General features: G+C 45.9%; 1 protein-coding gene and 1 long non-coding RNA gene across 3 annotated transcripts in view; one reads left to right on the top strand and one right to left on the bottom strand.

Annotated features, from left to right (window-relative positions):
* Positions 1-13,484, top strand: part of MDGA2 (MAM domain containing glycosylphosphatidylinositol anchor 2) — a 422,386-nt gene that overhangs the window by 155,681 nt on the left and 253,221 nt on the right. For both annotated transcript variants that reach the window (XM_079987502.1, XM_079987501.1), the window contains exon 2: positions 8,653-8,792. In XM_079987502.1, the coding sequence (XP_079843628.1) occupies positions 8,653-8,792 (140 nt within the window). The remainder of the gene's footprint in view (positions 1-8,652; positions 8,793-13,484) is intronic.
* The window catches only part of LOC307208989, a 139,274-nt gene that overhangs the window by 90,859 nt on the left and 34,931 nt on the right, over positions 1-13,484 (bottom strand). The gene's annotated exons all lie outside the window — the stretch shown is intronic.

Below are 13,484 nucleotides of genomic sequence, written 5' to 3'. Positions count from 1 at the left end.
AAATACGGATTTTATCAAAGGAATTGTTGAACTGAAATTAAGGAGAAGTATATTAATAGTGGAAATTTTTTTGTGTGGGCCAAGAGAGTGGGGCCCTAAGCTATAGCTTGTTTAGCTTATACGTAAATCCGGCACTGGGTATATTAATGGATGAATGGTATTTGCAACTGGGTATGGGAAGCCCAACCATCTGGAGGAATTCCATGTTGAAGTTCATCTTTCGGGGTGGAGCAGCAAATTTCAAGGGAAGATCAATCTGCGACATGGACTTTCAGGACTTTCTGATCGCAAGTCGGTTCCTTTAGTTCAGGGGTCAACAGCCTTTTTCAGCCATGGGCCGGTCCACCGTCCCTCAGATCATGTGATGGGCTGGACTATATTTTGAAGGGGGGGGGAATGAACAAATTCCTATGCCCCACAAATAACCCAGAGATGCATTGTAAATAAAAACACACATTCTACTCATGTAAAAACATGCTGATTCCTGGACCCTCTGTGGGCCGGATTGAAAAGGCGATTGGGCTGCATCTGGCCCACGGGCCTTAGGTTGCCTACCCCTGCTTTAGTTGGAGAAACATCTTGCGTGTGTAGGTCCCCAGGCCACCCCTCAAATAACTTCACACATAACACGTAATTTTAGTTTTGGTTTTTGGGCACTATTTTGGCCACAACTTTATTAAAATACAAAATCAGTGAGTGGTTGTTTAGACATTGGTTATGACTATCTGTCCCCCCGCCTGGGACAGAACTGACATCCCGAGGTCCGATCGGTAGCCAGTAGAAGAGAAAGTCAAACTGGGGGTCATTTGAGCTAAGCGTCGGACCCACGCCGCTCACCCCAGCAGCTCCCTGAAAGCTTGCCTGCCCGGTCCTATAACAAGGATTCCCATAACAGGGATTGGGTGGCCCTGGTCCCATAACAGGGATTGGACGAAATCATGGCAAGCCCCAGGATTCCTTTAACGGAATTCCCTTCAGCGCAATAGGAGGGGCAGGCACCGCCTGAACCCCTCCACCACCAGCATATTATAACCAATGCCTAACCGCCACCCGAGCTTTAACGCTCGCCGCCAACCACTCACAAACCCAACCAGGAACCTAATTTTTTAGCCGCAGCATCCAACCAAATATCATTCCCCAAATCAGAAAGGTGCACTCCATCCGCCCGGTAAAGGGCTGCCGCCTTGAAATAAATGCTGGGGTGGGGAATAACCAGCCCACCCAGCTCCAAAACCTTCTTGCACACTGCAGAGTTAATGCATATCCTGGCCTTCTCAGCGGCCTCCGGGCGGGAAACACCGCGCCAGGTTTGCCTCTGCAACAGGTGAGACCAAATATTCTCACTGAAGGTAATGAGGCTGCCAATGCCTCCAAATCCCTTTTTGGATTGAGGTGCGCAAAGCAAGGCAATCAATAGTTGCCACATCATTTTCCCCCAGCTGCACCACTATGGCCAGAGGGTGGGGAGGTCCGAGAGCAGCCGGCGACCAATCAGCGGCATAAACTCTCCCCATGACATTCCGCGTCTGGAAAACCATGACACTTGCATGTGCTGTGGGAGGCCGAGACACGCTCCCCTTGCAGACTGCCTCGCTCTGCTGCCAGCCCAATGAACAATGCTGTGTCCCACTATCCAGATGCGGACCAGCGTGGGATCTACAAGGGTTGAAACAAACAAGCATTAGTACCAAACTCAGCATTTGTTTCGCACATAACCCTTGAAAGCATCCGATTTCCATGTCCCAAATCCTTGATCCTGGCAGCTGAGAAGCCCCAATGGACCACCATAGTCGCTGCACCTATGTGAAAGGAATGAGGGGCGAAACCAGAGGCCGAGATCCCACAAGCAGAGATGGCCTTACGCATGACTTTTGTGAAGTAGTGTTGCGCCAAAGGGTGACCATTTTCAAGCATGAGTAGCGGGCCGTCCCCAGGAGGTCTCAAGGCCAAGTACTTCCTTACATCCTTGACCGGGCATGGGCCCACCTCCCCAGTCGCTGGGAGGCGGACAACCTCCCCCCGACCCAGCTGGTCAGTTTCGGAGTTGCGCACTACAAGTCTCAACTCCAAAAGGGGAACGCATATATCCTGAAGGAGCAACCCATGAGAACCAGCAACTTCTAGGATCGAGCCAGCCCCCCAGGGGAACAAAAAGCCAAATATATCTGTATCCAATAACAGGGCAAGGGCCCACCTTACCCGTGACTGGAAGCCTGATGATGGCAACCCAGCCCACTAGGTCTGACTTAGAGCTCCAGACACTTATGACAAGCTCCAAAGCAGATAAGGAAAAATCCTGAGGCAATAAGCCTCCAAACTCTCCGCCCCGTGCTGGCTCCAACACAATTTCCCCAACCCTCAGTACACCAAATTACAATGGAATACTGAAAGATGTCTCGTCTAGATTTAGAACCAGGAGACAAGTCTTAACTTGTTGCGGATACTGCATAGGTCAAGATTGACCGGCTTCCTGCCTGCAGTCCTGTGAAGGCTGGAGTCTTTTCCAACCTTCCGAGACCCTGCACACGACACACTTTTAGAAGGGTCTCTGAAAAATTAAAGCTTTACTCTAGCAGGCATTGCAGCGGACTGAATTCTGATAGATTTAACAGTGCATCCGATCTGCAGCAGGTAGGCCAATTACTGCAGGTCCTGCTCAGAGAATGGAGGCAAGTTCCTCTGAATGGCTGAGGACTGCCAGCTAAACGCTAAGGAATCAGTCCAGGCCTTCTCATAAGACCTGAAAGCAGAAGGGGAAATGTAAGCTACTACTCCTCTTAATTATAAATTGTTGCCAAAGCGCCACGGGAGCTCCAGAAAATCCGGCTATAGCTGGGCGTCCGGAGCCCAGGATCTGAAGCTCTCCAACTGAAAATGGGATAGAGTGACAGCGAAAACATTAGATGATCCCGTAATAAAGCGAGCAGAAACGCAATATTACACCTTAAGCAGTGCAGCTGGAAAGCACATAAAAGGGGACGGAGACTCTGCCAAAGCATGAGGACCATTTTGCCAGGACCCTCACACTGCCTGGTTATCAGACCAAGGCAGACACGACGGTCCCCGTACTCCTCAGTCCAGATGTGCGCTGACACTACAATGGGGAGAACTCAAGAAAAGTTAGGTCACATGAGATAGCCTTGCCCTGCCAGGCTCAAGGCCACTGTACAGGATGATGAAGGGACCCCGGACCATGAGACCACCTGGCCGAGCAGGAATGGAAGGGGCAGCCTGGAACAACCACCCTGCATGCCATTTTTTTTTAACTGACTTAGCAATGATAGAATCTGACAAAGCAACATTTGCTATCAGAGGAAGTATTACGAGAATAACGTCCTTCACGGCAAACAGCTTTTCCACAGGCAAGCAGAGGTATGGGCAACAATATCCAGCTAGCCCCTAAATACGTTAAAGGGGGCAGTAGGAGCCACTGTCCTATCCACTGCCAATGGAACACCCAGCTCCTCAGGGAATAAAAAGGGCGTCCAGTAAGCCCAAGCAGGGGCTGGTGTCACACGAACCAGCCAGTGAGATAATCCAAATAATGGTACCCCCAGTTAAACGAGTCATGACTCGCGATGTTCAATCCAGAAAGACGCTAAAGGACTTGAGTGCTGCACAGCCTATAGCGCAACACATTGGCATCGCCTTTTCAATGTAAGGACCATCCAATTGAAGCCCAACTAGTTATAATCTTGAGGGTGAACCGGCAGCAGCCTAACAGCCAATTCAATATCGCATAATGCCAACCAGGCCCACTTCCAATTTGTTGGTAAGCTCAACTGCCTGATCCAAAGATGCATATTTCACGGAACAAATTCCAGAGAGTCATTCACTGAGGTGCCTTTGGGATGCGATAAATATGGATTATATGGGGCTTTCTTAGGGATGATCCCCAAAGGGGATAAATGAAAATCAGGAATAGGAGAAGAATCAAGGGGATCCCACCAAACGTCCCAATGAAAGCTGCTTCCTAACCTTCTTACTTGCTACCACAGGTAGCTCTCTGACTGGCTTTTGAGTTGCTGTGTTCTGAGCCACTGGTTGAAAAGCCAGAGGAATCCCAAACCATGCCCAGGAGAAAGGCCTCTGGTTTCTTCAGAAAGGTATATTTAAATACCTTTTTCATTTCATTATAGATCATCTCCCAGAAGGTCTTAATCCTTGGGCACGTCCACCAAAGGTGAAAGAATGTACCTTCGGTCTCTTTACATTTCCAACATTTATTATTGGGCAGATGATAGATTTTTGCAAGCTTGACTGGTGTCATGTACCACCTGTATGTCATTTTCATTATATTCTCTCTCACCAACAGATTCTAAATGTTGTTGCCTTGTTTCTCTGTGATGGAGCTCAAGCTCAGTCTAGCAACAGGTGGCATAATCAGCACCGCTGGCCTATTTGCAAAGTGCATCTCTGAGCGGTAACTGTCTACCTTGAAGAACATAAGAAGAGCTTGCTGGAGCTTGCTTGAAGAGGAGGTTAAGGGGTGATATGATAGTCATGTTCAAATATATAAAAGGATGTCACATAGAGGAGGGAGAAAGGTCCTGACAGTAAGAACTGTTTGACAGTGGAATTTGCTGCCAAGGAGTGTGGTGGAGTCTCCTTCTTTGGAGGTCTTTAAGCAGAGGCTTGACAACCATATGTCAGGAGTGCTCTGATGGTGTTTCCTGCTTGGCAGGGGGTTGGACTCGATGGCCCTTGTGGTCTCTTCCAGCTCTATGATTCTATGATTCTATGATCAGGCCAATGGCCCTTCTAGTAATAATAATATTAATAATAATTTATTATTATTTCTGCCCCACCCATCTGGCTGGGTTTCCCCAGCCACTCTAGTCCAGCATCCAGTTCTCACAGTGGCCAAACAGATGTCTGTGGGAAATCCCACAAGCATCACTGCCTCCAACTGTGAAAGCAAAGCATAGCAGTCATCCTCTCCTCCTCCATGAATTTATCCAATCCTCTTTCAAAAATAGTGAAGTTGGTGTCCATTACTGTCTCCTGCAGAAGTGAGTTCCGTAGTTTTACTCTGCACCATGCAAAGCAGGACTTTCTTTTATCTGTGCTGAATATTCGAACATTCAGCTTCATTGGATATCCACAAATTCAAATATTAGGAGAGAGGGAGGGAAAACTGTCTGCTTTCTCCATGCCATGAAACAAAGGAGCTCATTTTAAAAAAAACAAACAAACAAACAAAAAAAAAAAAAAACAGGGAGTAGCTCTTCCTCTCTCTCAGTGTGTTTGATTTTGTTCTGTTATTTTAATGGGCCAATGGAATCCCCACCTCCATAGACATCACTTCTACAGGACACAGGACACTCATCTGGGCTGAACCGTCGCTTGCAATTAAGTTTAAATTCTGCAGAGTGTTAGTTAATGCTTCATTGTCAATTCCCACCCAAGGACTGGAAATTGAGCTACCTAGAAAAGGAGAGGCATGGGGAGGCCTCTTATTTTATTTTACGATGATTGAGTCAGAAGCCTGAGAGTCCCCAATAGGCCAGCAGGAGGCGCCTCCCATGGAGACAAACGGGCTGTTCAAGATGAGTTGTGCAAAAGAGAGGGAGGGTGGGGCGGGGTCCCATTGTGCCAACTGCTTAGTTTTATTGTCCTCATTAAAGTGCTTCGCTTGCGTAACGAGCAAGATAATGCACTTCAAGCAGTACATACAATAATGAAGGAACAATAATGAAAAGCTAATTTTTGAAAATTAAACCCAAAATAACCAGAGGTGTTTTTTTTAAAAAAAAAAAATTAAAAATGCAAAGTTTCCTTTGGGGGGTTCTTGGAGATTAATAAAACGATGATGGATGGAGTCTTGTCTGCTAATTTCCCACCATTGCCGTGAGAATGCTGATGCAGAGATGGAGTTTTCCCCACCTGCAGATTCAGCGGAGGGGAAAATTCTGTACATGCCAGTGAAATGAAAAATGGGGGACAGGAATCTCATTTCAGTAGGACTTCGATGTAGCCATGCAAACCTTGGGTGGTTCCATTAGCTTAAGCTAAGGCTGGTAATTATTTGGCTTCTAGTGCTGGTGGACCTGGGTTCAAATCCTGCTGTCAATTCGTGTCCACTCTGTCCATTTTCCATCTCCTAGTACCAAGTGATTACTGGGATGACATTTCAGCTGGCATAGCTCAGTTGGCAGAACATGATATTTTTAATCTCAGGGTTGTGGGTTCGAAACACACCTCAGACAAAATATTCCTGCATTTCAGGGGGCTGGACTAGATGGCCCTCGTGGTCCCATCCAACTCTATGATTCTATGAACCTGTAACAAGATGTTGCAATGCCTTGTTCAGGATGACAAGAAACCTTTTCTGGGATCTTCTCTCCAATGGGTTTCCTTTCTGCCAGTTTTCCATGCTGGTTTTCTTCCTCCTCTTAGGGGTCCTCCCCACAGATATTTTGGCACTTTTAAAGTTCTGCTGATACCCCCCTCTTTTGTGAGGGCAATGCTCTTTTGGCTAGAGCTAGCACATGGAGAAATAGTTAACTATTACTATACAGTATACCTGAAGGAGCGTCTCCACCCCCATCATTCTGCCCGGACGCTGAGGTCTAGCGCCAAGGGCCTTCTGGCGGTTCCCTCATTGCGAGAAGCAAAGCTACAGGGAACCAGGCAGAGGGCCTTCTCGGTAGTGGCTCCCGCCCTGTGGAACGCCCTTCCAGCAGATGTCAAAGCGATAAACAACTACCTGACATTCAGAAGACATCTTAAGGCAGCCCTGTTTAGGGAAGTTTTTAACGTGTGATATTTTACTGTATTTTTGGTTTTTATGGAAGCCGCCCAGAGTGGCTGGGGAGGCCCAGCCAGATGGGCGGGGTATAAATAATAAATTATTATTATTATTATACAGAATTAATGTAGTAGTCACAAAATCAAAAGATGGAAAGTTGGAAGGGACCCTAATGAACACCTGGTCCAACGCCCTACAGTTCAGTGGGGTTATAGGTAACAGGAAAAGGTAAAGGACCCCTGGACAGTTAAGTCCAGTCAAAGGTGACTCTGGGGTTGCGGTGCTCATCTCACTTTCAGGCCGAGGGAGCCGGTGTTTGTCCGCAGACAGCTTTCTGGGTCATGTGGCCAGCAGCACTAAACCGCTTCTGGTGCAACGGGACACTGTGACGGAAACCAGAGTGCACAGAAATGCCATTTCCCTTCCCACTGCAGCAGTCCCTATTTTATTTTTTTAAATAATATTTATTACTTTTAAACACTACAAAAAAGAAGGACAATACAATACAATACAATACAATACAATACAATACAATACAATACAATACAATACAAAAACACAACATAACACTAACACATTAAACTATCAAAACAAAACAAAAACAGTTTGAAACACATCAAATAATTTCAATATCTTATCTTTCATTCACTTATTTCCGCGACCTCCTCACACCTCCCTTTTTGTATTCCACTTCTATTAATTGTTTCAGCAATTCCTTTCCATCTTCCTCTCTTTTCTATCCTATAATTATCTTAGCACATTCTAACCTTATTTTTTCCTTTAATACTCTATTAATCTATTTATACCTAATTCCTTATAACATTTCTACTAAAGCCATATAACTTCATTCCAACATTTTTCTAGCATTCATTAATTTTACAATATTTCCGTAAATAATCTTTAAACTTTTTCCAGTCTTCTTCCACCGACTCTTCTCCCTGGTCTCGAATTCTGCCAGTCATTTCCGCCAGTTCCATATAGTCCATCAACTTCATCTGCCATTCTTTCCGGGTGGGTAAATCTTGTGTCTTCCAATACTTTGCAATGAGTATTCTTGCTGCTGTTGTTGCATACATAAAAAATGTTCTATCCTTCTTTGGCACCAATTGGCGGACCATGCCCAGGAGAAAGGCCTCTGGTTTCTTCAGGAAGGTATCGCTTCTCTGCCTTTTGGCTAAGATCAAGTGCAGCAGTCCCTATTTATCTACTTGCACTAGTGTGCTTTCGAACTGCTAGGTTGGCAGGAGTTGGGACAGAGCAACGGGAGCTCACCCCGTCGCGGGGATTCGAACCGCCGACCTTCTGATCGGCAAGTCCTAGGCTCTGTGGTTTAGAGCACAGCGCCACTCGCGGCCTCCTCAATGGGGTTATAGCAGGTGTCTGACAAATGAGTGAATGAATGACTGTACATGAATTCATTAGTTAAAAAAGAGAAGGATCCCTGCCTCCAAAGACACTACAATCTCAAATGAAACATAGCTGTCAACTTTCAGATTTGAAAATAAGGGATCAGCAGCCTCAAAAATAAGGGATCAGCAGCCTCACCTGTCCCAGGGACAGTCTACAGGATATCTAACAATCCAGGATAGTGGCGGGAAGAAGTGGGAAACGGCACTGGAATAAGGGAATTTCCTGCAAAAGAAGGGAAGGTTGACAGCTATGGTGGGAGCATTGCCACAAAGGATAAATGTTTGGCATTCAGTTAGGGTTGTGGCATACTAAGGGGGATGTGCAAATTGCTTCCTTTGGCTTCCTCAATTGCTATTTCTGCGTCTCATCTATCATTATTGCTTCAGGTTTATTTTCCTGTGCATCGGCAAGCAGTAAGTTCACGGTTTGGTTTTGTCATGTATCCTATTTTCAAAATGATAACAGAGATCTCCTTCCGCTTGTCTTTGCAGCCCCACCCACAGTGAGGATCATCCACTCGGGCCTGGCCTGCAACATTGAGGAGGAGCGATACTCGGAGAGAGTGTACACGATCCGGGAAGGGGAGACGCTGGAGCTGACCTGCTTGGTCACCGGGCACCCTCGGCCGCAGGTGAGCTCTTCTTGTGAGGTGCGAGGTCCACAGCTGGATTTGCATCTCCAAAATTGGGGGAGGGCGGTTTTTCTTGCCTTTACCTGTGACATTTTTGTATGACGTCATAGGCTGCTTAGAGACACCTTTGTATCAGGATGTGGACTGCACAAAACCTACGTAATTAAATGTTGTGAGCACTGAGAATATATGACTGGCCACTGCAAGAGCAGGTTGCTGGACTAGGTAGGCACTTGGCCTGATCCTGCAACTCTCCTAGGTTGTTAAGGCCCTTCTGCAGCCCCTACAGTGGAGAGACACTACGATATATATTTTGTTGTTGTTTAGTCGTTTAGTCGTGTCCGACTCTTCGTGACCCCATGGACCAGAGCACGCCAGGCACTCCAGGCACGATATAAATTTATATGGGGGCATTGCTTCCATGGCAACTAATGTCCCACTTAATGGATATTGACAGGGGGGCAGGCCGGGGGACGGAACTCCCTGGTCCTGAATCAGGTAACTGTGCCCCTAAAGGACCAGGTCTGCAGTCATTTTGTTTTTTGTCCCCCCCCCCCAAATTTTTTTTAATTGATTTTCCAAAATTTTTAAACTAACAAACAAACATACATCTTAACTGTACTTAATCCAATCTTAGTGACATTGTTAAGTGACTTCCTCAAATTCCCCTGACTGAATTTCAATATATATCATTGTAACAGTTTTCCAAAACAAATTTCTCATAAAATTTACTTAATCAGTTAACATCTTTCTTTCTTTTCATCTTTACTTTAAACATATTATTCTATAACTTCACATATTCAAATCATAAGCCTATCTATTATTTTCAAGTATTTCTATTTAAGTTACCTTAGCATATTTAACTAAATAGTCTTTAAATTTCATCCATTCCTCCTGGTACTCCTCCTCCTTCTGGTCGCAGACTCTTCCGGTCAGGTCGGCTAGCTCCGAAAAGTCCATCATCTTCATCTGCCATTCCTCCACTGTTGGTACTTCTTGTGTTTTCCAATTCTTGGCTAATAAAATTCTAGCTGCAGTTGTGGCATACAAAAACAATCTAACATCTTTTTTGGGCAATTCCAAACCCGTTATTCCAAGAAGGAAGGCCTCTGGTTTCTTTATAAATATATATTTCACCATTTTTTTCAATTCATTGTAAATCTTCTCCCAGAAGCCTTTCACCTTAGGGCAGGTCCACCACATATGATAAAAGGTACCCTCTTTTTCTTTACATTTCCAGCATAGATTATCACTATTATGATATATGTTTGCTAGTTTTACAGGGGTTAAGTACCATCTATACATCATTTTCATAATGTTTTCCTTTACACTGTACATGCAGTGAACTTGCAGGTCTGCAGTCATTTTGGACTCACGGTTATCCATGGAAGTGCAGGTTATTTGTGGGTTCAGGACAGCTGTCTAGAGGTAGACTGAGACCCTACCTGCCTGCGCACTGTTTCACCAGAGTGGTACATGCTCTGGTTATAATTTCTCACCACTTGGGTATGGCACAGAACTGTATCAGACTCCTGGAGGACTCCTAGCCATTGCTCCCTGAGAGCTTCTGATGCTTTGAATGGCTTGGTGTGGCTGCCAGCTTTTTATAGTGTCTGGAAAATGGCTTCCTTAAGCAGGCATAAACTCTGATGCTACTAGATCAGCAAAACTCTGGCAAAACCAGCCTATCGTGGTTCCAGCATGTTGCACAGATCAGTGTGTTTTCTCCCCTCAAATCTCTATTTTTTCATCTCAGGCCCTGGAAGGACAATTGATTTCACTTCATTTTACCAGTTTATAGATTTCTCTCTCCCTCCTGCTCACACGCTGATCATCTCCGCCTGTCTCCCATCCTCTCTCCTGCGCTCTCTCTTTCTCTCTCATTGCAACTCTCAGCAAAGAGAGGGGTGGGAAAAGCCGTCCCTTCTGACAATGAATTGCTTGAAGTCCCTGATGAAGAAAGGGAACCACGGTTGTGTCCTGCCAAGGGGGATGAGCTTGGAATCAGCAAGTCCAGGGCTTAAGAACATAAGAAGAGCCTGAAGGATCAGGCCAGGGGCCCAATGGATATTGCATTATGAGGAGAGACTTTCTCTATCTGCTTTCTCCTTGCCATGCATTTTCTGCAACCTTTCTTAATCAGGGTGTTTCTCCATCCTCTTAATATAGGAGAGAGCCAGTGTGGTGTAGTGGTTAAGAGCGGTAGATTCGTAATCTGGGGAACTGGGTTCGCGTCTCCGCTCCTCCACATGCAGCTGCTGGGTGACCTTGGGCCAGTCACACTTCCTTGAAGTCTCTCAGCCCCACTCACCTCACAGAGTGTTTGTTGTGGGGGAGGAAGGGAAAGGAGATTGTTAGCCGCTTTGAGACTCCTTCGGGTAGTGATAAAGCGGGATATCAAATCCAAACTCTTCTTCTTCTTCTTAATCATTTTGGTTGGCTTGAATCTTGCCTCTCCCATGAACTCCCAGGGTGGCCTCAGACATGCCTCCCTCTATAGAATAGAGAATCATAAAGTTGGAAGGGAACATGAGGGTCATCTAGTCCAACCCCCTGAAATGCAGGAATCTTTTGCCCAAAGTGGGGTCGAACCCACAACCCTGAAATTAAGAGTCTCATACTCTACCAACTGCGACTATATTGTCCTACCTTACAGGGCTGTTGTGAGCACAGAGAATATATGACTGGCTGCTGCAAGAGCAGGTTGCTGGACTAGGCAGGCACTTGGCCTGATCCTGCAACTCTCCTAGGTTGTTAAGGCCCTTCTGCAGCCCCCACAGTGGACAGAGAGACTACGATATACGTTTATATGGGGGCATTGCTTCCATGGCAACTAATGTCCCACTTAAGGGATGAAATTATTCACATTCTTCCTGGCTTTCTGCACCAGAATGATGCAAAATAGAAAATTAAGTAATTTGCCAAAGTGTTTGATATTGCGGCACAGATAATGGCTAAAAAGCATCCAGGAGTGCTTTGTTTTGGAGAGGAGGGTTGTGTACAGACAATCGTAAGCATGTCTACTCTGAAGTGTGTCTAAAACAGCCATTGTGTTATACCACTTGCCTGGGATCCAGCCACGCAGAACTCGGCGGGAGTTATTTCTGAGCGCAGGACTGCAGTGTTTGACAACCAAACAGAGGTCCTTTTATTCAGATAAATTGGAAAACACAAAACAAGCATGTCCCCTGGTTGAGACCAGCCTAACCTCCCTGTGGAAGATCTCCAAGATGTTTTTATTTGAAGACTGTAAGGTCCTCCGTGGGACATACCAACAGAGGTGGTCCTGTAGGTACATGGGTCCTTGGCCATATAGGGCACCTTAAACCTGATCCTGTACTCCACCAGGAGCCAGTGCAGCTGCTACAGGACCAGGTGAATGTGATCCCGCAGCGAGGACCCCGTAAGGAGTCTCGCCGCGGCATTCTGCACCCGCTGGAGTTTGTGGGTCAGTCTCAAGGGCAGCCCCACGTAGAGCGAGTTGCAATAATCAAGCCTGGAGGTGACTGTCACTTGGATCACAGCACCTTTTGTTTAGGCACCTGAGAGAGTGGTCTGTAACCCCAGGAGAGTCAGTGAATCCTCTGGGAAATTGCAGAATGAAAGAAATATTTATGCACAGCTTGTTCCGCAAGATGCAAGGTTCACTTCCTTAAAATAAAATGGAAGGTACAAGCAGATTTCCAGCATTTTTCGAATGAAAGCTGTTGACGTGAGTTTGCACAGCAGTTGCTTCCTTGTTCCAGGCAGCTTGCGGTTACATGTGAAAGAACACTGTGCTCACGTGTTCTTTTGCAGCTCAGTGGTCAGCTTGGCCTTTTGTGCCAGGTCATAGAATCATAGAATCCTAGAATCATAGAGTTGGAAGAGACCACAAGGGCCATCGAGTCCAACCCCCTGCCAAGCAGGAAACACCATCAGAACACTCCTGACATATGGTTGTCAAGCCTCTGCTTAAAGACCTCCAAAGAAGGAGACTCCACCACACTCCTTGGCAGCAAATTCCACTGTCAAACAGCTCTTACTGTCAGGAAGTTCTTCCTAATGTTTAGGTGGAATCTTCTTTCTTGTAGTTTGGAGCCATTGCTCCATGTCCGCTTCTCTGGATTAGCAGAAAACAACCTTTCTCCCTCCTCTATGTGACATCCTTTTGTATACCGTATTTGAACTTGGCTATCATATCACCCCTTAACCTCCTCTTCTCCAGGCTAAACATGCCCAGCCCCCTTAGCCGTTCCTCATAAGGCATCGTTTCCAGGCCTTTGACCATTTTGGTTGCCCTCCTCTGGACAAGTTGCTGAATTGCAACTTATTACCAAACTTAAAACCATGGAGAGACCTGGTCTGAACAAAGACATTGGATTCTTATCTCATTATACATGGCAAAGCCATTTTTCACCTTCTCACCCCTTGCTTTTTCCTGTAAGACCTATTGCAGTCGTTAAGAGTCGTCAACAGGCTCATCACAGCTATCTGCCAATCACCCAATCCCACCACCCTTCTGAGTAATACCCCTCCCCACCTTCTCACTATATAGAAGGGTCTGGTGACTTCTGTTTCAGTGTATCTGAAGAAGTCTGCATGCACACGAAAGCTCATACCAAATACTAACCTAGTTGGTCTTTAAGGTGCTAATGGAAGGAATTTTTTTATTTTGTTTCTCCTCTGGACACGTTCTAGTTTGTCAGTGTC

Source organism: Podarcis cretensis (assembly GCF_951804945.1).
Source record: "Podarcis cretensis genome assembly, chromosome: 1".
Taxonomy (NCBI): domain Eukaryota; kingdom Metazoa; phylum Chordata; class Lepidosauria; order Squamata; family Lacertidae; genus Podarcis; species Podarcis cretensis.
The sequence above is the reverse complement of the archived record's forward strand: the minus strand, read 5'-3'. Positions and strand labels throughout refer to the sequence as shown.